A 25,804-nucleotide genomic window follows, 5' to 3' on the forward strand; every position below is an offset into this window, starting at 1 on the left:
AAATGACATCAAGTGACCAAGATATTTTGAAGAAGATGGAAGAAATGATGACAAGGATGACCGCTCCTATCATTGAGAGGCTTCGCCATCTTGAGGTGCTCAAGGAAAGAGAAGAAGGTAGTGCAAGAATTTCAAGATGAAGACTCAATCTTTGATGGTGATTGTTTTGTGGAAAAAGAGGCTGAGATCAACAAGGAACCTAAGAACAGTCAAAGGAAACCAAAGAGATGTCACAAGAAATTAAGAACATGAAAGGTATGCTTAAGAGGTCCCAAGGTATGGAGGACTAAATGCTTGATATTGAGGGATTGTGTCCATTTCCTGATGTCTAACTCCCCCCAAAATTCAAGATGAGTACCAAAGAACATATTGAGGGTATGCTTAATCGACCTCTTAGTTCCTATAATACTAATATTAGATTGAGAGAATAAGAATAATCAAAGAACACAATAGAACTTAGTAATCACAACTTAAGAACAAAGTTTAATTGAAAAATGTTTTGAGAAATCCAATTATGAACAAGTTTCTGCCTTAGAACTAACTAAAAAGGGATTTTGAATCTATAAAAAAAACTTGCTAAGGTGTGGGTACAAGTGAGTACGCCTTAATTGAGTGTCATGGTGGAAAAAAATGGAGACGTCACCTAAATTAGGTCTAGGAACAATCATGTTGGGCCTTTTGGGCCAATCACTTACATACATGAGTTTGCATACTAGATTATGGGTTCGGAGTTTGAGTACGGTTTGGGAAGGTGTTAGGCACTTAAGACTACTCGGCTTGTGGGCCAACCTTCGTTATGTGTTGCTAAGCCATATTTAATTAAAGAGTTTATTAAGAGAGCTATAATCCTTAACCTAAACATACATCATGCACTTTAAGGAAATAACACACACAACATATTATATATCACATCATAAAATAAAAGGAAACAAATAAAACCCAATCAAACATATTATATTTAAAAAGGAAAAGATAACAATTAAATCATACACATAAGGAAAGATTATAAAATAAACCAAACATAGCACAAAGACTCAAACAAATATGGTAAATAATTAACCTAAAATAGAGTCAAACAGAATCAAATTACATGTGAAAAATAATTAAAACAAATAAAAACAATATTTTTCCCTAATCTAGGTTCAGGGTGTGTACGCATACTCAATTACGCATACGCATGATTAAACCATGCATACACATTCTTTAGCACAAATTCGAAAAATTACATTTTTATAGATTTAATCAAACAAAAATATAGCATGTGAGATCAAATAAACACGTTAGAAACCCTAAACTAAACTAACATAAAACAAATAACACAAAGCATCAACATAAACAATCAATCAAGAAACAGATCAAATAATTATACTAAACTAACATTAACTCAATAAACATGCCAAACTTTACATGGAACAAAAATAATAAAACAAGAACAACTAAAACATATTATAAACAATCTAAAATCAAACTAAAACATATCAAACATAATAAAATTAACAAGCAAATAAAACAAAATAACTAGAGAAACTATATCAAGAACTCATGTGAATCATATGTAGCAAGGTGGGAAATCATGGAAAAGAGACTCACCTTGCTTTAGAATCACAAATTTGAGATTGTTTTAACTGATCCCTTAGTGCCTACAACACAAAGATTAGATGGAAAAGACAAAGATAATCAAAGAACACAACAATTGTTGGTAATCACAACTCAAGAACAAAAAGTTTTGAAAAATGTTTTGAGAAATCAATATAGAAAAATAGTTTATGCCTTATAACTAACAAAAGAGAAGTTTTTAATTTGTAAAAAAGGTGCTAAGGTGTTGTCCTAGGGTTTTGGAAAGAGAAAATAGGGTTTTAGAGAAGATGAAGGCCAAAAAATAACTCTCTCTAGCTAGGGTTTTGATTGGAGACAAAAGATGAGAATTTATAAGTTAAAATTAGGGATTTTGGGGCTTTTTAATGATCTTTGTATGTTCTCAAGGGTCTATGGGCTAGCCCACATCAAAGCATGATGTTTTTGGCTCTTAAAATGAAGTTTTAAAACCCAGAAATCCGAACTGCTCAGTTGGCCCAACTTCAAATGGTTATAACTTACTTGATATAAGTTCAAATTAGGCAAAATTTATATTCAAATTAAAGCCCAAGATGTCTACTTTTCAATGAAATAAACCTCACTCAAACATTCTTTGTGGATAAAAAGTTATGTTCAAAATAGTGAGCAAATGTCATTTTTCAGTATCGATTTCAAAGCGATTTGAGCACTTTTGAGTTGTGATTACTTCCAAACTATTGTGAACTTTTTAATTACCCTTGGTTGACGTATGTCAAGCTCATCATTAGGGCCAAAGACTAAAATTTATTAATGGGTACAAAATGTGGTGTCTACTAAGGTGTTGTGTATGAGTTTTAGAGAAGAGAACTAGAGTTTTAGAGAAGATAAAGGCAAAAAATAAACTCTCTCTAGCTAGGGTGTTAATTGGAGTCATAAGGTGAGTATTTATAAATTAAAATTAGGGCTTTCAGGGGTTTTGTAGATATCTTTGGACGTTCCCAAAGGTCTAGGGGTTGACCCCATCAAAGAATGATATTTTGGGCCCTTAAAAATGAAGTTTCACTGCCCAGAAAATGAGAGTGTACACATCTTTCAGGTGTGCACACGCACACTTGATTTATGTGTACGCATACCCTAATTCCTGATAGCTCTGATGACCCGACTTCAAACGGTCATAACTCATGCAATATAAATCTAAATTAGGCAACATTGATGTTCAAATTGAAGCCTAGGATGTCTACTTTCCAATGAAATAAACCTCACTCAAATATTCTTTGTGAATCAAAAGGTTTGGTCAAAACAGTGACCAGAGGTCATTTTTCAGTATCAATTTCAAAGCAATTTGAGCATTTTTTGAGTTGTGATTACTTCTAAACTATTGTGAACACTTTAATTACCTTTGGTTGACATATGTCAAGCTCATCATTGGGGCCGGGGTCCAAAATTCATCAATGGGTATAAAATGAGGTGTCTACAATTTGTAGTATCCAACAGTGATTCTTAAAATTATATATGTAATAGTAGTGTAATTAGAAACTTGATGTAACCGATATCATGAAAATTGAAAAACCATTTTAGTACTTCTAAATATCCCTGTTGAATTAATGTCCTATATATTTAATAATCCAAACTAACATCAATAGTATCACTACAATTGATCATTCACTTACGTTAGTACGGGTTACATACTAGCAAAGCTTAGAGAAAGTTCAATTGAAATTTCAAATTAGAGTCCAATTTTTCACCATGTATCTAAATTTATGTGGGGACCATATTATAATAATCCTTTCAAAATTAGATATCTAATTTTATGCCACCTCTCCAATTTAACTTTTGTTAACTTGTGCAAAAAAAGAAGAGACTTTTCCCATAACCTAGAAAATCTCCAACCAATTACTGTACGAAGAAATGATAACTCATAACTAAGTAATGATGTGCTTTTAATAGTGCGGTTGACATTGAAGGAGGCAGTGAGATGGGTTTATAGAATAAGTTCGAAGTACAAAGGAGTACTACTTCTAGAGGTACATAAAGTCATTAAGTTTTGCTCAATTTCTCTACCATTTTCAGTCAAAAAGCATTATTTAGTCATTTCTCAAGCTCAGCAAGAAACGATGATTCACGCTTTGATATATGATTTTTTAAAGTTTGAATCATCGTGTCTTGGTGAGCTTGAGAATTGACTAAATAATACTTTTTGACTGAAAATGGTATCCGGTTATCCTAGTGACCGTCAACTCAGGGGTTTTATCCCCTGCATAAACAATTACCCAGCAAATAAATAAATAAAAAGATATATGATTTTTTACGTTTCTAACGTCAACAAATATAATTTTTGGTAGTTTAAATATACATTTGCACAACCAATTCGGATTTACATACTTGCAAAAAGAAGCAAAAAAAAAGAGTTGCACCAGAGGCAAGCCTTGCTGTAGAGTTTTCGATGCCTAAAAGTCTGTAGTGGCATGAGAGAGTATTTATGTGTACCTATTGTTTGATGTAGAGCTCTCTATATGTAGGACTTACACTAGGTCTCTAATGATGAGGGCAATGTTGTTCAATTGACACCTCTTGATATTTCTAATGGGTTCAAATTTCCTCCTCACCAAAAATAGAAAAGAGCAGGAGGCCCTAAATTATAATCCCCATTATTAGTCTTCCACCAATTTAGCATAACCCCTATTAGGTCAATTTAACTTGGTGGGGATTCCATCAAATTTATTGTTTCCTTGTAAGTCAAAGGTGATTAATCTTATTTCTATCAATTTTAATTTTTCAAAAGTGAAAATATATAAGGTAAATTACAATTATAGTCCCTAACCTTTAAGCTGTGCATCAAATGTTAGAATTTTTGGTTTCTCCAAATGTAGTTGCATCTCATAATAATGTTAACCAACAACATTGATTCATAGTTATGTGGAGAAAGCCATATTTATCAGTTTCCGGTTTGTTTTTCGATGAAAATGGATTATATGTATACTTTCTCAAAGTTATTATCCTTTAATAGCCCAACAAGTTTACAATGAATATTTTTATTCGTATATAATGACACGTAAATATGCTAATGTCATACACCACAGTTCTACTATATCAATTGCAGGAAATTTGAAAGATTTAAGAATTGCGATTGTCACAAAAGTACCCATTTATTTTTGAAAAATATAGATCAATTATAAACTCAGTCAACCACCTTAATTATCAAGTTTTCAAAAGTTTAATAATTTTGCTACATATTTTAATGATTACCATTGCATTCTTTAAAAATATTTAACCCTCAAAACCTTTTTAATAATTAATTTGTTACGATAAACTACATATTAACCTACGAGCACCTTTCTTTACAAACTCAAATCTATGTTCAACCTCTTAACAATGGTATTATGGCGAGTTTAGATAGGTTGAATTTCTACACTAGCATGTATGTAAATTATGTTTTTTGTTAACACGTGTTAAAAAGGTATAAGTTAATGTGTATTTAATAATTGAGTTTTTATATATTATTTGAAAAAAAAAATCAAATTACCCACAAATATTAAGAAAAACACACATAGTCAAAATGAAATATAGGTGCAATCCAATAAATTATTGACAAAAAACCTTTATAACGTTTATGTGTCAATTTTTTTTTTGAATTGCTAAAGTAATTGTGCGCACCCAAATACGGTTAGTGTGCCTAAGAGTTATTTGGGTCACAATCTATTTGTATGGTGGGCTTTTGGATTTCCTTCTATGGGTAATGCTGTGCTCGGCTTGCCCACTCCTGTAGCTGACCTCTTACTCTGATACTTTCCTTTCGTTTCCTAGGCGATGACTCTTTAGTTCTGCCACTTTTTTCCTATAATTGCCAACCCTTTCAACTGAGTTCCCCTTGCCTATTTATAGCGAAAATTAGTGGGGTGATCATCATCATACCCCTGTTGGGTGGAATGAGAGGTCCAATACCTTCTCCTCTAGGTGGAGGTTTAATGGTGAGTGGGGAAGGTGGCAGTGGCATTGGAACTGGCACCACTGTTGGATTTGATGCTCAGTAGGGGCGTTCCCTAGGCAATGGAAGGGAGGTCCAATACCGTTTCGCCGAAGTGGATGTTTGGTGACGGGAGGGAGAAAACGATAGTGGCGTTGGGACCAGCCTCGCCCGTAAGTTATGTGCTCGGCAAGGGCACGCCACAAACTACTCTGAGCATTCCGAGCTCAAAACTACTCGGACGGCATATGCGTTACCATGTGTGATCAGTGTAGGGCTCTTATACGTGTTAGTCTTCATGGGCCTCAGGGTGATTGGGCTTGACGGGGGGTGAGGTCCGTACAGTAATACTATATCAAATTTATTAATTTGTACCAAAAACAAAATTGATCAACTACATATATGACTGGTAACATAGTCTGTCCATTCCATGTGATAAAATGAGAAAAAGAATATGGCTACAAAGGGAAATATGTATAATAATGAGAATCTTGACATAAACAATATCATAAAAATTGTTTAATAATCCAAGCTTAACATCATTAGCATCACTACAATTGACGGATACATACTAGTACTTACGATGTCTAAGCTAAGGTTTGAATTTTAATATAAAAATAGAAATCCAAATGCCCTTTGCACATTACAATCACTCATCAACATAAACCATTAATGCATAATAATTCTTTTTTTAGAAGACAAAAAATTCTCTTTGCACATAAATTTAATTTTATTTAGAAGTTCATAGCAAACTATACAACATGAACACAACAATGGACTGGACTGTACTAGACTCTGAAATGGACCGGATTGGACCGAAATGGACTGAATAGACCAAATGGGCTGGACTGAACTGAACCGAATGGACTGAATAGACTGAAATGAACCAAATAGACTGGAATGGACCAAATCTCTAGTTTTGGTTTTAGTTTTTTGCATCAAGTACCTGATGCTTTTAAACCTTTGATAAGGATATATTGTTACTATTATCTAGAAATAATGTCATTGGAATATATTTGTTATCTTGGCTTTAATTATTCATTTTTTTTTATTTATTTAATTTTTTACTGTAACATTTTATTTTTTATTTATTTTTCTCCAACTTTAAACAAAAAAAAAGTTCATAGAACTTTTTATTTTTTATAATGATTCAATATATTGTATAGTGAAGGATTTTACAAATTATAATTATGGTCAAACTGCAAAATTTACAAATCCCATCGTTTTACATTTTCTACAAAACATTGCTACCAAACAAAGAATGATGATAATTAGAATGATGGGACTTTAAATAATGATTTGTATAATAATGTGAATTTAACAAATTCTTCATCCAAACACACGATTAGGCTTTGTACTCTCGTCAAAATCCAAATCCAAGGGAAGAACTCTAAAATTTTTTGAAGAGAGGTATGCTTCAAAATTTTATTTAGGGTTTAAAATTTTGTTCTAGTTCATTAGTTAGTTTTTTTTTTTTTTTTTTTTTTTGAGTTTCATTGTTTGTGAATATTAAGACATATTTAATTATGGGGGAAATTAATTGTTTTATTTTGTATTCTGTTATTTCAAAATAAGATGTGGCAAAAAAGAAGAAGAAGGAAAATGTCTCATCTTCCATTTATACATAAGTATTTGTATCTTTTTTTTTTAAAAGTATTTTATGTGTAAAATTTGGAAATTTAATGTAAAAATAGGCTTTAAAGTTTAAAGTGAGAAGATTAGGTATAATCATCTCGAATAAAAGAATGTCTTCCTCTCCTTACAGATTTAGAGGATTTTTTTTTTTTTTGAGAAAAATGTAGCATCCAACAACAATTACAAAAGATATTATCTTGAATCGAAAAATGTCTTCCTTTCCTTATGGATTTAGAGGCTTTTTAACAATAAACTATACTAGTCGCAAGAAAAATGGGCAAATACCCCTAATTTACAAACCATGCAACAAAATAGGAGTATTTTGAAACTATATAACAAAATATCCTTATTTTTGAAACTCAATTTTAACAAAATCGAGTTACAGGTGAAACTTAACATTAGTAATTTCGAGTTCTATGCATATTTTGACAATTAATTTTTTTTTTGAAAATTTAAGTGAAACTCAACATTTCTAATGTCGAGTTTCACTTAACTCAATTTTGAGAATATCGAGTTTTACACAAAACTCAATTTTAAAATCAGAGGTATTTTGCTAAATAGTTTCAAGATAGGAGCATTTTGCTGCATAGTTTGTAAATTAGGGAGCAAATGCCCATTTTCCCCGACTTGTATAATGTATGGGAAATAAACAACATTAAGAATATGTATTTATATTAAATAAGTATTGATGAATAAAAGTCAAATTAAAGAATGGGTAAGAGATGACCTAATTTAATTAGAATTTGATTAGAGAAAAACATATATAATTTTCATTCTAAATTGTTTAGTATTGGGTTGCTACATCTACAAGGACAGAAGTTCAATTTTTTCTCTTTTTTTATTTTTATTTTTATTTTATCAGAGAATTCTAAATTCTAATTGTAATTGACATGGTTTAGGAATATACTAGTGGGAAACCTGGAGTAGGAACAGATGAAAGTCAAGCACTAAGTAGCATTAAGATAGTTATAACTTATATGTACGAGTTTTTCTTGCAAATGCAAATTTCAGAGCAACTTTTAATCAAGTTCCAGAACAGAAAGGAACCACCAAACAAAAAATCATCAGCTATATAGCACAATATGATCAAATAAAACACAAATACTGTTGACAAGAACCACCTTGTATACATATAGCATTGACATAAAAGGTTGATCCTTCTTCATACCCATAAACTTGCCTGAATCATCCAGGACCAACTTTAGGAATGTCATAATGCTCACTCATGTTTGCAAGATACTGGTTGAAATCCTGAATCCTGTCACGGTGAGATTTATTAGCTACCTTAGCCAATCTATGAACATCAATTTGATCCCTCTGTTCAATATATCGCTTTTCTGCAGGAGTGAGATGATCGTCACAATGAACAGTCTTCCCATCGCCACTCATTTTTTTGGCATCATCTACATCTTCCTCGTTAGGATCAGTGGATAGCTCTGCACTTCCACCTGCACCAATTGATAAGAAAAATGAACGACAAATATACAGTCATGATGTTCAACAATTAGGACGGAATGTAGAAAAGATCTGGACCAAACAAAATGGTTATAGTGTTCAAACAATCTCTGGATTTTACAGCAGCCTCTGCTCCATTCTTTTCCCTCTTTGTCTTCTTTAGATAACATATATAATCCAATTCATAGCAAATTTTAGTATTTTCAATCAAATCAAGTTAACAGTGAGAGTTTCCAGCTCTCAGAACAAGACAAGAACAACCTTTCTTGGAAATATATAGAAATCAAAATTGCAGCAAATTTCAAGTCTGCCATTTTGAAGACTTCAATGCAGCAATACCAAGTAGTTGACCACTACCATTACCATGTACACAGTACAAAGAAAGCTTGTTTCAGCACCAGAACCAGAGGTAGTAACTGAGCACATGGTTACCTATGGTTGTAGAGTTTAAAGCCTTGTAATCAAGGTCGTGACTAAGATTTACTGTAACTGGCTTTTTATCCAGCCCGTTAAAAATGAACACCACATTGGTCTAAATTATAGTTCCAATAATCTGGTTCCACATGCCACTAGATGAATAGAATGGGCCAATGCCACTTAGCAATAGAACTATATGCCCATGCTACAATATGACTGAATTTGTGGAACTATCTGTGCTAAAATGATACATTTAACAGTTCTCCCATTCTATTATTAGCATAATTAGCATCAAATCCAATTACAGGAACTTCAGGTCACCAAACTCATTCTTCTAGTTATGCTAACAATTAACAAGGAACAAAGTGCATTTTATATAAATATTGGTCCAACAATAATCTATGCTAATAACATGCAGCAAAACCTATATGCACTATTCATATATAGCAAACTAGCAATTACTCATGTAAATCTACCAATCAAAAAATAAATTTACTCATGTAAATCTGTTTGCTTTTAATATTCAAACTATCACATTTACTTATTTTTACATTTGTAACTATTAATTATTAAATTTGCTTTTAGGTACTTTTTTCCTACAAATTTTCCATCTTCATACAGGCATCACCCAGGGTTTCTAGTGTATTAAACAAGAAAGATTAGTGCACCCCCACCACTACAAATAAATGGAATAGAGAGTTGAAGTCATAGACTATTCTCATGCAAATGGTAAGTATCAAATATAGAATCATGATCAAGGTCAGCATATCATTGTTGTTGAACCAGGAGAAGTCTGTTCAACATTACCATAGTGAATCAAAAGCCTGGCACCTACAATTTCCAATGATTTTTTACACAATCATCAAAGGCAAAATGAATGGAATCCCACTCTCTTGCTACACATGCACCTAATGGGTCTTGAATCCACAACCTCACCCTCCACCTTGCTGTTAGAAGGGAAGGAAGTGGTAATTGAGCCAGAGCTTATTCTCAAAAGGAATCCCAGTCTCTAAATAAAATATTTTCTCAATTTGTCATTACTTGTCTTAAGCACAGAAACACATTTAGAGTGAATTAAAGACAATAATGGAAAGTTAATATCTTAATAACTATGACAATAGGTACATGCAATAAGACTGAAATGAGTTAAAGAGCTTCATTAAACGATTCCATGCCTTAATTGGAGATGAATAACCAACCTGCTGGAAGTTCATTTTCTGTAACCTCTGAAATTTGATCCTGACGTTTCTTATTTTTCTTTTTCTTCTTCACCCCACCAGCCTTGACATCCAGGGCTTTTCCCTTAAGCTTCAGCTTACCCCCAACAACATTCTCATAACCTGACATCTTCCCTGTCAAGAAATTTAAGAGCATAAAAAGTCATGTCATGGATTTAAAACTTGAAAATGTAATAAATGTGTACATATTTGAAAAAGATGAGGGTAAAAAATGTAAGTTCAGTGCAGAAAGTTAGAACCAACCAGATCAAAGGCCATAAACAGTCCCAACTACTTAAGAATCAACTAAGACTATTTGTATTGTGTCAAATTTTGTAAACACAATCCTCAATTTCACAATATAACCTATTATAATGCTGCTTACTACAGAACATAAAATAATTACAGTAGGCTTACACACACACACACACGGATATTGCTTTTCTTATACTCTACTTGAATATGGGTAAAAGATCCATTTAAATGCGTCATCCAAGGAAAAGCAAATTCTTTTCATTCAAAAATATTTTTTTTTCCTCATAATGAGATATTACACCAGATCACATTCAAATAAATTGATCATTTTAAAAGCACAAAATCAGTTATCTCCCAATTGCCTTCCCTTGAAGAAGACAAGCAACTACAACAAAGAGAACAACTCACAGGAGAAAAATTTAAGCTTAAAAAGAAAGCTTTGATTGGGTTTTCACTTAGCATAACTAATTTGTAACTTAAATATTCTACTATATTTGAATAGCAGTGAAATGTAGTATCAAGCATCCTGCTCCTACAATGTTATATCACAACAAAGTTAATAAGTTATTATAAACAAATTACAAGACTCTAACCCTCGCTCGCCCCAAGCTCAATTGTAAAGATATGTACTTCATCCCATCTCTCATAAACTTATTGTAAAAACCAAACAACAATAATCTGCTACATACATTTGGTAATTGATAATCCCAAACTCAAACACATATATATTTGATAATTCAATTGTTGCAACAAGTGAAGAGTGGGGGGGGGGGGGGGGGGATTTGAAGCCCAGTTCTCCTCATAAAGGAGATCAGGCAATGCTATTGAGCTATACACACACGCATATATATATATATAATTTCCATAGAAAAATACACACCCAGTTGAATGAAATACTCAAAAAACTACATATAAGTGTTAATTTACATAGATAAATTAAAAACCCAGATGAAAGAAATACTCAAAAACTGTAATATGTGTTAATTTACATAGATACATAAAAACCCAGATGAAAGAAATACTCAAAAACTCTGTAATATGTGTGAATTTACATAGATACATAAAAACCCAGATGAAAGACACACTCAAAAACTGTAATATCGAGCTTCATAGTCAATAACAAACCAAAGTAGCCACAATGTCAAAACCTTTGTTTGAAACAAAAACACACCCATAAAAAGAATAACAGTGAGCGAGAATAAACATAAATAGAATGAAAAATTAGAGTATGAAACTCCCAAAATCTTTGTACCTTTAAAACACACAACCTGCCACTAACTAGTCTTGCTTGCCTCGCTCGCTTGCGAATCCAAGATTCGGTCTTTGGGTTTGGTTGGATTCGTTTTCTAAATAGGAAGGGAAACTTGTAGATCGGGTCAAGTTTATCCGACCGGGACTTGGAGCTTTTTTATTTTGAGTCCGACTCTAATTCTGAGTAAATAAGTTCTGTTAATTAATTAATTAATTAATTAATTAATATTATTATTTGATAAATTTTTATTATTTTTATTTGATAAGGAGCACAGTGAATTTGGTTTGGAAAACCTCTCATATTATATATATAAATTTAGGGAAAAATAATAATGGAGAATTGATGATAGATTTTTAAAAAAAAATTGTAATATAAATTACTTTATATGAATTTAACAACACACGATAGATTTGAGTTTTGAGGATTTTGCTGTAACATAAATATTTGTGAAATTATGGATTTAAAATAAAATTTTATACATGATCATTACAAGTCAACATATATAATAAAGGATTTTTGTTAATGAATGTCCTAAGGGAGTGGTTAAGATGCAATTTATATTTTATTAAATTTTTAAATATTTTTCAAAAATAAATTTAAATTATACATATACATCCAAAAAAAAAACACACACACACAATGACAATGAATTTGTGTGTATAAGCCAATAAATTATTAACAAGTGTATTTTCTTTTTCGAAAAATGTGTATTACTACTCATTATTGGCGCAATTACGACTTCTAAGCCTAACTTAATTTGGTGCAACTATTTAGTGCATCACTGACTTCTAAGTCCAATTTTTATTATATAATATAGTATATGATATAATATGTATAGATTTTTTTAATTTTTTTTAAAATGATATTTTTATTTAATAAAAAAAAAGGTGTGATACTACAAAATAATAAGAAAAGTAAATAATTTATTAAAAAAAAATTGTCTATTAAAAGAAGGTGTGATACCACAAAAAATTGTTTATTAAATAATTTTAGGGACTTTCTCATGCACAATTTTTTCAACAATCATGGGACATTATGGGCTTAGATCTAGCTAAATTTATCAAAACCATTTTTATTACTGCTACAATTAATCTGGTCTTAATTCCAAAAGTTAACCCAGAAACTGTGCACCAACTGCGTCCTGTTAGCCTGTGCAATCCGCTGTACTAATTGCTCTAAAAAATTCTTGTTTTGCATCTAAGAAAATTTCTTCCAATAATTGTCCAAGAAACGATTCATCTTAGTTAGAGTAAACATGGACAAAATGTGGCCGAATACTATTCTCTTAGAATGAGCATAGGCACATCTACAACAAAGACAGTTGCACCCTTGTCACAAATGGCACCCACCACCCCACGTATATACTAAGCTCAACGGTGCAGCCGTTGCAAACCACAGCTATGCTCTAGCAGTGATAGCCAGGGATGAACAAGGCCAAGTTATTAAAGTATGGGCCAGAATTCTGCCTCATTGCTCCCCCATCCAAGCCGAAGCTCACTCCATCCTTTGGGCAGTCCAACTCGTTCAAGCTGAAAAATTGAGTCATGTCATTTTTGAAGGTGACGCAAAAAAACTGCTTTGATCCACTCTCCTCCACCCTATACACTCCTGACTGGACCATTAGCAATATCATCAGCAACATCTTAAGTTTTAAAGAGGCTTCTATTAGCTGTAGTTTTTGTTGGGTCAAAAGAGTTTGTAACAACGCTGCTCATACAACTGCCAAACTCTCCCTTAATTCTCTGGGAGTCCTTTTGTTCTTTTGTTTCTATAAACTCAGACTTCCATTGGTCTTAAGGACCGCCTGTGAGGTTGATTGTAGTGCTATGTAGTTTGCCTTTCTTTGAATAATATTGAAGATTATCAACAAAAAAAAAAAGGACAAAAGGGCCTCATAGCTGCCAAAATTGACTTAGAAAAAGTTTACAATGACCTTGAGTGGCCCTTCATAAAATATACCTTACAATTCTTCCAAATACCACAACAAACTATTGATCTTATCATGGCTTCTCTAACCTCTTCCTCCATCTCGGTGTTACGGAATGGTAAAGCTAGCTCTCCCTTCACAACTTTAAGAGGAGTTTGTCACGATGACCCATTATCACCCTACCTATTTATTCTTGAGCAACGTCTATTACATACTATCACGTTACACACAATGTTATGTAAATAGCTTGTGTATTAGGAAAATATTTAGGTCTACCCCTCATCACTTCCAGGAAACTTGGTACCTCATTCATCCCTTTAGTAGACTGTATAACCGCTTGAATTCGGGTATTACAGACTCTTATCCATGGCCGGTAGACTAACACTCATCAAATTAGTTCTTTTGCCAAAGCTAAACTACCACATGCAAACCACCTTAATTCCTGCCAATGTAGTGGACCGCATTGCAACAAGTCCTTACAAATTATTTTTGGGGAGACACTGAGCTTCAAAAACACATTCATCTCATCTCCTGGGAAACTATCACCAGATCAAAGCAACAGGGAGAAATCACCATGGATGTGACTGCTTTATGTTTACATAAGCATGAGTTAGTTTTTAGATACATCAACAGCATACAAAGTTGTCATTACTGGCCGTCTTATTCAGTGGCTCCAATCTTTGTCCAAGTTATACTATCTAACCTCCAGCATTAAATTATAAACTGGGTTAAGTAATTGTTCCAAACCTAAATCTATTATCAAAAAGTATATCTAGTGCAAAATTCCTTGATTGTCTCAAACTGAAGATAATCTGGAGAAAGTTCTGGCTATGAAGTTTAATCCATTGAGTTGGAAATAGCACAATATATTGATGATGATCAAGTAGTTATTAGTTACATTTCAAAGTTACTTGGAGAATTAAAATGTTTTGGGATTAAATGGCCTGTGTGGCACAAAAGAGCAAGCAGAAAACCCTATCCCAGTTTTATATTTTTGAGTAGGATCTAACACTTACAATAAAACATTAGGGAGAGAGAATTCAGTAACCCTTTTTCTCAGCAATGCCAACCTCTTCTTGGATATTTTTGTACAGAGACTCAACAAGATTAAGCAGGAACCCATCTGAACCATGTTTTGCCAACAAGGAAATTGCCACAGGAAGATTATCATAGAGCCCTAGTGGAATACTCACCTGTAGATATGCAGAAACAAACTTATGCGGTTTTTCAAAGGTTTTAAAACAAACAAGGAAAAGTAAGAACGTCATGCCTCACAACACACACACACGTGTGTGTGTATATATATATATATATAGAGAGAGAGAGAGAGAGAGAGAGAGAACTTGGCAGAATCCGGATACTCCAGCAATTGATAGCAAGCTAAAAGCCTTGGCACGAAAAGCTTCTAATGGAATTGGATCACATTGTAGTTTTGGTGGAGGCCCTGGAACTGTGGGAATTGCCAGGACACCACAATCCTGAAAAATCGTCATCCAGAAGAGTAACTCAAGCTAGTGGAAAGTTGAATTCATTTATCAGAGATGATACCACTTTCTTTTGCTGCTATAGGTTGTTTGTGAGAGAAAAAGAAAAGAGATGCAGATATGGTGCTCTATACTTCCTAAAATTTACTCAATTTTGAAATGCAAACATATCATAACTTTATGCAACTTTCACTATCCTCACCACTTTTCAAAAATTTGAAACTCCAGTTAGTACTTGTAGAAAGATTATGACTAAAACCGCAATGGAAAACACCATATATCTATATCTATATATATATATATATATATATATATTTATTTAATTTTTAAAAAGAAATATATGCAATTTGTTTAAAACAATCTGTAATTCTTGAAGAAAATAATTTCACTTTCACTTTGGGATGCATTTCCAAGAAATAGGCCTGATATACCATCTTGTTTTTGTCAATAGCATGAAAACACTTTCCATTTTTTCTTTTTCAAATTGTGTTTCACACATAAATAAATTGAAGCTAAATAGACTGAACTGCAATCACATCACTCCTACTTCTAAAATTTGAATTAGAAAGAATTTGATTGAGATGTGTTTATAAGACAAAAAGAACAAATGTTTGCATGTAGAACTTAATTTTTAATGCATAAAAATTATCTTTGACTTTTTAGTGCCTCTTTTGCCTCAAGGGTGTTTCTCTTTATGGAAGATGAGGGTGTGTCCTATAGAGGCATACCTGCATGCATACAAGCACATATTGTCATCTCGTAGACACATCCATGATCACATATTAAGCTCCAAACTTATTTTTAAAAAAATAATTGTGGGATTATGGGATTTCCATGTAGATGATCCTAGTTTTGTTGAAGCATTCAGCAGCATAGAAAGAGAGAGTACCCCAAGAAGAGCATTAAGAGCAGCACGTAGTTCAGTCTTTACAGAGTGACAGACATCCACATTTTCATCTGTTGTCCTAATGGCTTCCCATACCCTTTCTGATATTCCAGGACCCAAATCAGGTTTGACAGTACTGACCCATTCACCATGGTTTTTCTTGAATTCATACCTATGCTTTGCAAAATTAGCAAGTTCAGGAGCCAATGTTTATATAAGAACAGTATTTTCATCTAGAAAGATCCACACCAATATCACAGTTATCATTCAAATCGTTTGAATCAATTGAGATAGTGACAATCAGCACCTTTGAAGCAGCCGCATGGCACTTGAAAGGGCTGCCAAAGATGGTATATTGTACTCTTGATCTGCATTTTCCTTAGTCATAAATTGTTTTAAACTTGGAACATTTTCCTTGACATAGTCCCCAAGGATTGCATGCTTTACAAGATCACCTGCATTATTTGTGAAAAGCATGATGCGATATCTCATTCAGTGAAAAAAAATACTTGTGCAAACATGGATGTGTTTCGAAACAGAAAAACAATGAAATATTACTACATGGCATAAAATTGATAAAGATCTAAGCTTTCTCTCTGTCTCTTTGTAGCATTTGAGAGGTCTCATTCGCCACATGACTAAGGAGACACTCTAGTTAATTACCATCTTTTCAGGGTGATACTGCATAAATCCACTCTAGACGGTGCTTTTGTATTTAAAATTCTAAGGAAACTAGATTGGATTATATGATGTATGAACTCATCCCACATATAGAACTATACAAACAACAAATTTATATGGTCTATGCACTAACCTCCAAAGAGCTTGCTCACTGATTTAAAAAGTGGTTCAGTAACACGATCACTTGGAATGGCTGAAAGCTGGAAACAATCTTCAGCAATAATTATCTGAGAGGGGTTGACAGGATCCACATCAGGTAATTGCAGTAGTACTCGTCCAACTCTGTTCAAAATCACAGGATCCCTAGCAAACCATCCTGGATGAGAAATTGGTGTTAAAAAAAAGTGTATGCCATTAAAAGGACCAAATAGATGAGGAATCACTAATCACACTATCAAACAAAATAGCAGCAATTTTGGTCATTAGACATTGAGGAAAAACTCAAAAAACAGAAGTTTCTTGTTGCATCATTGTCTAAACCAATGTACCAATGTCAACAATATCATCACCACATGGCCATAACTTTCAGGTGCAGAGTTGAATTTGTTTTAGATATACAGAATATTAAGTTTAAAAATTTCAAATCAAGCCATCAAATGGTCAGTTCCTTACCCATGCTATCAAAACTCTGTGCCATAGGAATAACTCCAGTTGTAGAAACGACGTCATGTGAAGGCCGAAAACCAAGAATTCCACAGTATGATGCAGGTACTCTTACACTTCCTCCAGTGTCAGTTCCTACGACAGAAAGTACTTTTTGTTTAAATTTATTGAGGAAAATCCAAGAAACATAAAAATTGTCCACGAAAGAAACTCGCCTAAGGCAAAATCAACAAGCTTTGCGCCTACAGCAACAGCAGATCCACTGGAAGATCCTCCGGGTACCCGATCAGGAGCACATGGATTTCTAGGTGTGCCATAATGTATATTTTCTCCATTTATACTGTGAAAAATATGCTGTCCTTCATTGATATGCCCAACAACTATGATGTGAATATCAAAGGGCCTTTTTTTTTTCAAGATGAATAACTAAGTGAGGCCTCAACTATTTAGTAAGCAATTAGAAACTGGGCAGACATGTATTTTTTCAGTATCATATTTCATGTTCCATGTGAAAAAATTTGTTTAGACTATATGTTATACATAGAGACATGATGATAATCTTGAATTGAATTGTTATCAATTCCTAAAAAAAAAAAGTTAAAAGATGGTAATCAAGTTATTGATATTTTCAATACTAACCCGTATGCCATTTCATCCATGACAGTTTTTCCAATACATGTAGCACCTGCCCTTAAGACTGCCAAAACGGCTGGGGCGGTCGACGTGGCGGCCGGATGATTCCTTGCCCAGTCAGGATTTCCAAACCCAGTCACATATCCATCAACATCATATCTGTTTCCAAATAATAAACTTAAAAGACAAATCAAATACACACACAATCTGCAGACCAACACATTAAAAAAAAAAAAACCCAATTGCTGATATTGTTATCCCAACACACACGCACACAAAATCACAAACAATAGATGACATTGATGCAGAAGCTTGCACACACAATTGAAGAATATAGATACACAAACTTCAAACTTCAAACTTCAAAAGAGCATGGCTTAAACCCAATAGTTAAAACTCATAAAAGACTATCTCACTCTGAATTTTACTGCAAATGATTTTCATCAAAATAAAAAATTGGAGAAAACCCAGTAGCTAAAAGCAAAAGAAAACAAGTACGAAAGCTTTGAATTTTTGGAGGACAAAGATGATTGACAAATAGTATAACTAAAAACTAATAAAAGTGAAAGAGTGTATATTAGGACTGACATGTCTTTAACGGCAAAGGTGAGTGCACTCAAAGGAAGCTCATGGGCTGATGGGCCTGGTTGTAGAACGAACTTCTCCATGAATGCACCATAGTCTGAATCTTTTGCCATGTCTGAGTTCTCTCTCTGTCTCTGTCTCTCTCTCATCTTTTTAAAGTGGAAAATGTTGCTAAGTAATTATAATGGAGTAGAATTTTTTATGTTAACTTATAATATAAAATTAAAAGGGTAAAATATAGTAAGCATTGTGAGGTTTGGACTAATGTGGTCCAAAACTGATTAATTTAGTTCCTAAACTCTACTTAGAGCATTAGTATTGGGTCTCTCATACGTCATATGTAGGTGAAATTTAGCAGTAAAGTCTGAAAAATCCACGTTACCCCGTCTTGCAATTGCAAAAAAAATTTCAATGGTGCTACAATTCTATCCTAAATGTAGGATGACACTATAGCAAAAATTGTATAATGTTTATTATATTTTATTGGGTAGGATGGCACTCTAGCATTGTAGCAAGTTTGAATTATATTATTTTATTGGGTAGTATATAATTATTTTAATAAATTGAATAGAAAAATAAAAGTTGGATGTTAGATGTGTTGTAAAATAGTATGATATAAATGATAGAGTAGATTTTGAGACGATAAAATAAATTTTTTTGTAAAAATCGGATATGAATGCTCTTAGTCGCTCAATCATTACTCATTTTCTCTTCTTTCTCACAGTGATTAGAGATCAAATTTGTCAGTTTTAAAAAGTCTTAAATTTGACTGGCATTAACTCAAATACCAAAGATATTAACTGTATTTTACTATAATTAAAAAGTTTGTTAAACTAAAATCTACCTCATTTCAAATCTTCTTCATTTAGTTATTTCCTTGTTAGATTGGATTTTACAAATATAATAGTGTACAGTCTCCAATACATACGGGATACAACAGTTACACTTAAGAACATTGGTAAGAATCATTTTAATACGTTGATAATTAGGGTTAGAGTGAATTGAGCTCTATATATTTTAGTTGAAAATATAAAAAAGTATAAGCGTGCCTCCGTAATTTATAATTTGATTGGCGACTATTTCGAAAAATGTGTAGTAAAAAAAAGTTGAAAGATCTTACCCTTTGAAAAAACACACCTTTTTAAGTGTATTTGGACATTGTGTATTTGCACACAGTATGTGCAATAAATACTGCCCTTCTACCCTTTAGCTATTTCGGACTGTAAATAATACCTTGGTATTTCAAATTGAAAAGAATGAGAGGGCAAAGATTGAGACGTGAACAAGGATTTTTTTAGAGCAACCACATCCATAGCTTCAGATGTTTCAATCATGCAGGGATATCCTCCATCTATGATAAGGTGGCCCACATAAAAATAAATTAATAAATAAATAAAACAAGGAGAAAACACTCATCGAATTCGGGTATGACAACACAGACTCTTATCCATGGATGGTAAGACAAAACACTCATCAAATCAGTTCTTTTGCCAATGCAAAACTACCACATGGAAACCACTTAATTCCTGCCAATGTAATGGACCGCATTGCAACAAGCCCTTAGAAATTATTTTTGGGGAGACACTGAGCATCCAAAACACATACATCTCATCTCCTGGGAAACTATCACCAGATCAAAGCAACAGGGAGGAATGATCCTGGATGTGACTGCTTTATGTTTACATAAACATGAGTTCGTTTTTAGATACATCAATAGCATACAAAGTTGTCAATACTAGCCATCTTATTCAATGCCTCCAATCTTTGTCCAAGTTATACTATCTTATCTCCGGTATTAAATTATAAACTGGGATAAGTAATTGTTTTAAATCTAAATCTATTATCAAAAGGTATACGCAGGGCTGGCTCAAGCGTTTTGGAGGTCTAAGGCGAATTCTTCAAATGGGGCTTTATGCCTTTATGTTATCACTTAAATAATATTTAACTAGCATTTTATATAATAATTTTTTTAAAATCCATTCTTTTTACTTTTTAATATGATTTTTTTTATTTGAGAAAATGCTAAAGTTATAACAAATTTTACTACAAACCTATGTTGTAATGAATGTGATCAATGACGTGAGGCTTACAAAAATACTAGAAATATTATAAAATTTACAACATGAGAATTGCAAAAATATATTACCAATCACAAATATTCAATAAAAAATACATTCAATAGTTTGTTGAAATTCATCTATCATATTCATTGTCACTTCAAATTATAAAAAATATAGAGACCACCACGCACCACTGGTGCAGTGATCACTCCACAAGTATAAATTCTTGTGGAGTATGGGGGGCAATGACTGAGATATAAGTTTCTAGAAAAGAGTTTCGCACACATATACACTTAGATTATGTTAGAGTAAAATTTTTATTTTGTATAAAAATAATTAAATAAATACAAGTTATGTAGTAGTATTTATAGTATTTTTAACAATTTTCTCTTCGATTTACTTGTGATTAGTAACACGTCTATTTGTAAGATCTATTTGTAAGACCTATTTATTTTAATTTATCTTATCTTTGTCTCTAACATTACTTAATTTTTTGAGCTTTCTTAATAGTGAAAAAAAAAATATAAACTAAAATATTTTAATATCTCCCAAAAATATTTATCTATAAAAAAATAAAAAAAAATTGCTCCCACATTTGGGGCCTTCTGTAGTAAGGGGGCCCTAGGTGATGGCCAAATTGGCCTAACCCTAGGGCCAGCCCTGGGTATATCTAGCGCAAAATTCCTTGATCGTCTCAAACCGAAGATAAAACTGGAGAAAGGTCTGGCTATGAAGTATAATCCATTGAGTTGGAAATAGCACAATATATTGACGATGATCAAGTAGTTATTAGTTACATTACAGAGTCACTTGGAGAATTAAAGTGTTTTGGGATTAAATGGCCTCTGTGGCACCAAAGTGCAAGCAGAAAGCCCTATCCCAATTTTATTTCTTTGAGTAGGATCTAACACTTACATTAAAACATTAGGGAGAGAGAATTCAGTAACCCTTTTTCTCAGCAATGCCAGCCTCTTCTTGGATATTTTTGTACAGAGACTCAACAAGATGAAGCAGGAACCCATCTGAGCCATGTTTCGCCAACAAGGAAATTGACACAGGAAGATTATCATACAGCCCTAGTGGTATGCTCACCTGTAGATATGCAGAAACAAAGGTCTTAAAACAAACAAGGAAAAAGAAAGAACGTCATGCCTCACAACACACAGAGAGAGAGAGAGAGAGAGAGAGAGAGAGAGAGAGAACTTGGCAGAATCCAGATAATCCAGCAATTGACAGCAAGCTAAAAGCCTTGACTAAAAGAGCTTCTAATTGAATTGGATCACATTGTAGTTTTGGTGGAGGCTCTAAAACCGTGGGATATGCCAGGACACCACAATCCTGAAAAATCGTCATCCAGAAGAGTAACTCAAGATAGTGGAAAGTTGAATTCATTTATCAGAGATGATATCACTTCCTTTAGCTGCTACAGGTTGTTAGTGAGAGAAAAAGAAAAGAGATGCAGATATGGTGCTCTATACTTCCTAAAATTTACTCAATTTTGAAATACAAACATGTCATAACTATATGCAACTTTCACTACCCTCACCACTTTTCAAAAATTTTAAACTCCCGTTAGTACTTGTAGAAAGAATATGACTACAACTGTAATGGAAAACACCAGTCAATATAAATATATATATATATATATATATATATATATCTTTTTTGACAAAGAAAAAAGAAAAAAGCAACATATGTAATTTGTTTAAAACAATCTGTAATTCTTGAAGAAAATAATTTCACTTTCACTTTGGGATGCATTTCCCAGAAATAGGCCTGATATTCCATCTTGTTTGTGTCAATAGCATGAAAACACTTACCTTTTTTCTTTTTCAAATTGTGTTTCACACATAAATAAATTGAAGCTAAATAGACTGAACAACTGCAATCACATCACTCCTAGTTCTGAAATTTGAATTAGAGAGAATTTGATTGAGATGTGTTTATAAGATAAAAAGATTAAAAGAACAAATGTCTAAGTGAAGAAATTAATTTTTAATGCATACAAATTATCTTTTACTTTTTAGTGCCTCTTTTGCCTCGAGGGTGTTTCTCTTTATGGAAGATGAGGGTGTGTCCTATAGAGGCATACAAGCACATATTGTCATCTCATAGACACATCCACGATCACATATTAAGCACCAAGCTTATTTAAAAAAAAAAAAATAATTGTGGGATTATGGGATTTCCATATTGACGATCCTAGTTTTGTTAAAACATTCAGCAGCATAGGAAAAGAGAGATTACCCCAAGAAGAGCATTAAGAGCAGCACGTAGTTCAGTCCTTACAGAGTGACAGACATCCACTTTTTCATCTGTTGTCCTAACGGCTTCCCATATCCTTTCTGACATTCCAGGACCCAAATTAGGTTTGACAGTACTGACCCATTCACCATGGAGTTTCTTGAATTCATACCTAAGCTTTGCAAAATTAGTAAGTTCAGGAACCAATGTTTATATAAGAACAGTATTTCTATCTAGAAAGATAAACACCAATATCACAGTTATCATTCAAGTCGTTTGAATCAATTAAGATACTGAAAATCAGCACCTTTGAAGCAGCCGCATGGCACTTGAACAGGCTGTCAAAGATGGTATATTGTGCTCTTGATCTGCAGTTTCCTCAGTCATAAATTGTTTTAAACTTGGAACTTTTTCCTTGACATAGTCCCCAAGGATTGCGTGCTTTACAAGATCACCTGCATTATTTGTGAAAAGCATGATGCGACATCTCATTCAGTGAAAAAAATACTTGTGCAAACATGGATGTGTTTGGAAACAGAAAAACAATGAAACAATACTATATGGCATAAAATTGATAAAGATCTAAGCTTTCTCTCTTTCTCTCTGTAGCATTTGAGAGGTCTCATTTGCCACATGATTAAGAAGACACTCTAGTAAATTACCATCTTTTTTAGGGTGATACTGCATAAATCCACTCTAGACAGGACTTTTGTAATTAAAATTCTAACAAAACAAGATTGAATTATTTCAAATCTATATGATGTACGAACTTGTCCCACATATAGAACTATACAACCAACAAATTTATATAGTCAATGCACTAACCTCCAAAGAGCTTGTTCACTGATTTAAAAAGCGGTTCAGTAAGACGATGACTTGGAATGGCTGAAAGCTGGAAACAATCTTCAGCAATAATTATCTGGGAGGGATTGACAGGATCCACATCAGGTAATTGCATTAGTACTCGTCCAACTCTGTTCAAAATCACAGGATCCCTAGCAAACCATCCTGGATGAGAAATTGGTGTTAGAAAAAAGTATATGCCATTAAAAGGACCAAATAGATGAGGAATCACTAATCACACTATTAAACAAAATAGAAGCAATTTTGGTCATTCGACATTGAGGAAAAACTCAAAAAAACAGAAGTTTCTTGTTGCATCATTGTCTAAACCAATGTACCAATGTCAATAATATCATCACCATATGGCCATACCTTTCAGGTGCAGAGGTGAATTTGTTTTAGATACACACAATATTAAGTTTAGAAATTTCAAATCAAGCCATCAAATGGTCAGTTCCTTACCCATGCTATCAAAACTCTGTGCCATAGGAATAACTCCAATTGTAGAAACGACATCATGTGAAGGCCGAAAGCCAAGAATTCCACAGTATGATGCAGGTACTCTTACACTTCCTCCAGTGTCACTTCCTATGATAGAACTTTTTGTTTAAATTTGCTGAGGAAAATCCAAGAAACGTGAAAATTGTCCACGAAAGAAACTTGCCTAAGGCAAAATCAACAAGCTTTGCAGCAACAGCAACTGCTGATCCACTGGAAGATCCTCCAGGTATCCGATCAGGCGCACATGGATTTCTAGGTGTGCCATAATGTATATTTTCTCCTTCTATACTGTGAAAAATATGCGGTCCCTTCATTGATATGCCCAACAACTATGATATGAATATTAAAGGGCCCTTTTTTTTTCAAGATGAATAACTAAGTGAGGCCTCAACTATTTAGTAAGCGATTAGAAACTAGGCAGACATGTATTTTTTCAGTATCATATTTCATGTTCCATGTGAAAAAATTTGTTTAGACCATATGTTATACATAGAGATATGTTGATAATCTTGAATTGAATTGTTATCAATTCCAAAAAAAAAAAAAGTTAATAGATGGTAATCAAGCTATTGATATTTTCAATACTAACCTGTATGCCATTTCATCCATGACAGTTTTACCAATACATGTAGCACCTGCCCTTAAGACTGACAAAACTGCTGGGGCTGTCGACGTGGCAGCCGGATGAGTCCTTGCCCAGTCAGGATTTCCAAACCCAGTCACATATCCATCCACATCATATCTGTTTCCAGATAAAAAACTTAAAAGACAAATCTAATACACACGTAACACACACAATCTGCAGTCTGCAGACCAACACACACACACACACACACACACACACACAAAACAAAACCAATTGCTGATATTGTTATCCACACACAAAAAACACAAAATCACAAACAATAGATGACATTGATGCAGAAGCTTGTACACACAATTGAAGAATATAGATACACAAACTTCAAACTTCAAAAGAGCATGGCTTAAACCCAATAGTTAAGATTCATAAAAGACTATCTCACTCTGAATTTTACTGTGCATGATTTTTCACGCACCAATACACTTCAAAATAAAAAATTGGAGAAAGCCCAGTAGTTAAAAGCAAAAGAAAACAAGTACGAAAGCTTTGAATTTTTGGAGGACAAAGATGAGTGATAGATGGTATAACTGAAAACTAATAAAAGTGAAAGAGTGTATATTAGGACTGACAAGTCTTTAACGGCAAAGGTGAGTGCACTCAAAGGAAGCTCTTGGGCTGATGGGCTTGGTTGTAGAACGAACTTCTCCATGAACGCACCATAGTCTGAATCTTTTGCCATGTCTGAGCTCTCTCTCTCTCTCTCTCTCTCTCACATCTTTTTAAAGTGGAAAATGTTGCTAAGTAATTATGATAGAATAGAATTTTTTATTTTAACTTAAAATATAAAATTAAAAGGGTAAAATATAGAAAACATTGTGAGGTTTGGACTAATGTGGTCCAAAACTAATTAATTTAGTTCCTAAACTCTACTTAATTTAGTTCCTAAACTTTACTTGGTCACTCCAACGTTACTCATTTTCTTATCTTTTTCATAGGGTCCGTTTGGATAGAATTTATTGCTGAAA

General features: G+C 33.2%; 3 protein-coding genes across 6 annotated transcripts; all 3 read right to left on the minus strand.

Annotated features, from left to right (window-relative positions):
* Positions 1-8,089: 8,089 nt before the first annotated feature.
* LOC142629383 (uncharacterized) lies at positions 8,090-11,923 on the minus strand. Of its 2 annotated transcripts, none has more exons than XM_075803359.1 (3): positions 11,750-11,923; positions 10,225-10,377; positions 8,090-8,601 (listed from the first exon to the last, which is right to left on the minus strand). In XM_075803359.1, exons 2-3 carry the CDS (start codon positions 10,370-10,372, stop codon positions 8,339-8,341), a joined length of 411 nt encoding a protein of 136 aa, XP_075659474.1. In that variant the 5' UTR covers positions 10,373-10,377; positions 11,750-11,923; the 3' UTR covers positions 8,090-8,338. The 2 variants fall into 2 exon arrangements, with proteins under 2 accessions (XP_075659474.1, XP_075659475.1); XM_075803360.1 differs by having other exon boundaries at positions 11,766-11,903.
* A 2,598-nt stretch (positions 11,924-14,521) lies between these two features.
* Positions 14,522-18,759, minus strand: LOC142627950 (amidase 1-like). 3 transcript variants are annotated; one of them, XR_012842967.1, is made up of 9 exons: positions 18,552-18,727; positions 17,970-18,122; positions 17,546-17,670; positions 17,340-17,465; positions 16,861-17,043; positions 16,354-16,501; positions 15,889-16,218; positions 15,020-15,154; positions 14,522-14,869 (listed from the first exon to the last, which is right to left on the minus strand). XR_012842967.1 is itself a non-coding variant. In XM_075801850.1 (9 exons), exons 1-9 carry the CDS (start codon positions 18,695-18,697, stop codon positions 14,717-14,719), a joined length of 1,338 nt encoding a protein of 445 aa, XP_075657965.1. In that variant the 5' UTR covers positions 18,698-18,759; the 3' UTR covers positions 14,522-14,716. The 3 variants fall into 3 exon arrangements, 2 of the variants coding, with proteins under 2 accessions (XP_075657965.1, XP_075657964.1); XM_075801850.1 differs by having other exon boundaries at positions 16,050-16,218; positions 18,552-18,759; XM_075801849.1 differs by having other exon boundaries at positions 16,050-16,218; positions 17,546-17,733; positions 18,552-18,725.
* Positions 18,760-21,352: 2,593 nt separating this feature from the next.
* On the minus strand, positions 21,353-25,577 carry LOC142627951 (amidase 1-like). The gene is made up of 9 exons (XM_075801852.1): positions 25,409-25,577; positions 24,786-24,938; positions 24,360-24,484; positions 24,158-24,283; positions 23,678-23,860; positions 23,160-23,307; positions 22,856-23,024; positions 21,812-21,946; positions 21,353-21,700 (listed from the first exon to the last, which is right to left on the minus strand). The coding sequence occupies exons 1-9, from the start codon at positions 25,516-25,518 to the stop codon at positions 21,548-21,550; spliced, it is 1,302 nt and encodes a 433-aa protein (XP_075657967.1). The 5' UTR covers positions 25,519-25,577; the 3' UTR covers positions 21,353-21,547.
* Positions 25,578-25,804: the final 227 nt, after the last annotated feature.

Source organism: Castanea sativa, chromosome 3 (assembly GCF_040712315.1).
Source record: "Castanea sativa cultivar Marrone di Chiusa Pesio chromosome 3, ASM4071231v1".
Classification (NCBI taxonomy): domain Eukaryota; kingdom Viridiplantae; phylum Streptophyta; class Magnoliopsida; order Fagales; family Fagaceae; genus Castanea; species Castanea sativa.

Coding starts and splice junctions, on each gene's coding strand:
- LOC142627950 (XM_075801849.1), bottom strand. CDS start 18,697: ATGAGAGAGAGACAGAGACAGAGAGAGAACTCAGACATGGCAAAAGAT. Junction 18,123..18,551: donor ACCTTTGCCGTTAAAGACAT/GTCAGTCCTAAT, acceptor ATTTGGAAACAG/ATATGATGTTGATGGATATG. Junction 15,155..16,049: donor CTCTTAATGCTCTTCTTGGG/GTACTCTCTCTT, acceptor ACGATTTTTCAG/GATTGTGGTGTCCTGGCAAT.
- LOC142627951 (XM_075801852.1), bottom strand. CDS start 25,518: ATGGCAAAAGATTCAGACTATGGTGCGTTCATGGAGAAGTTCGTTCTA. Junction 24,939..25,408: donor ACCTTTGCCGTTAAAGACTT/GTCAGTCCTAAT, acceptor ATCTGGAAACAG/ATATGATGTGGATGGATATG. Junction 23,308..23,677: donor AGTGAACAAGCTCTTTGGAG/GTTAGTGCATTG, acceptor CAAATAATGCAG/GTGATCTTGTAAAGCACGCA.
- LOC142629383 (XM_075803359.1), bottom strand. CDS start 10,372: ATGTCAGGTTATGAGAATGTTGTTGGGGGTAAGCTGAAGCTTAAGGGA. Junction 8,602..10,224: donor AGAAAATGAACTTCCAGCAG/GTTGGTTATTCA, acceptor CAATTGGTGCAG/GTGGAAGTGCAGAGCTATCC.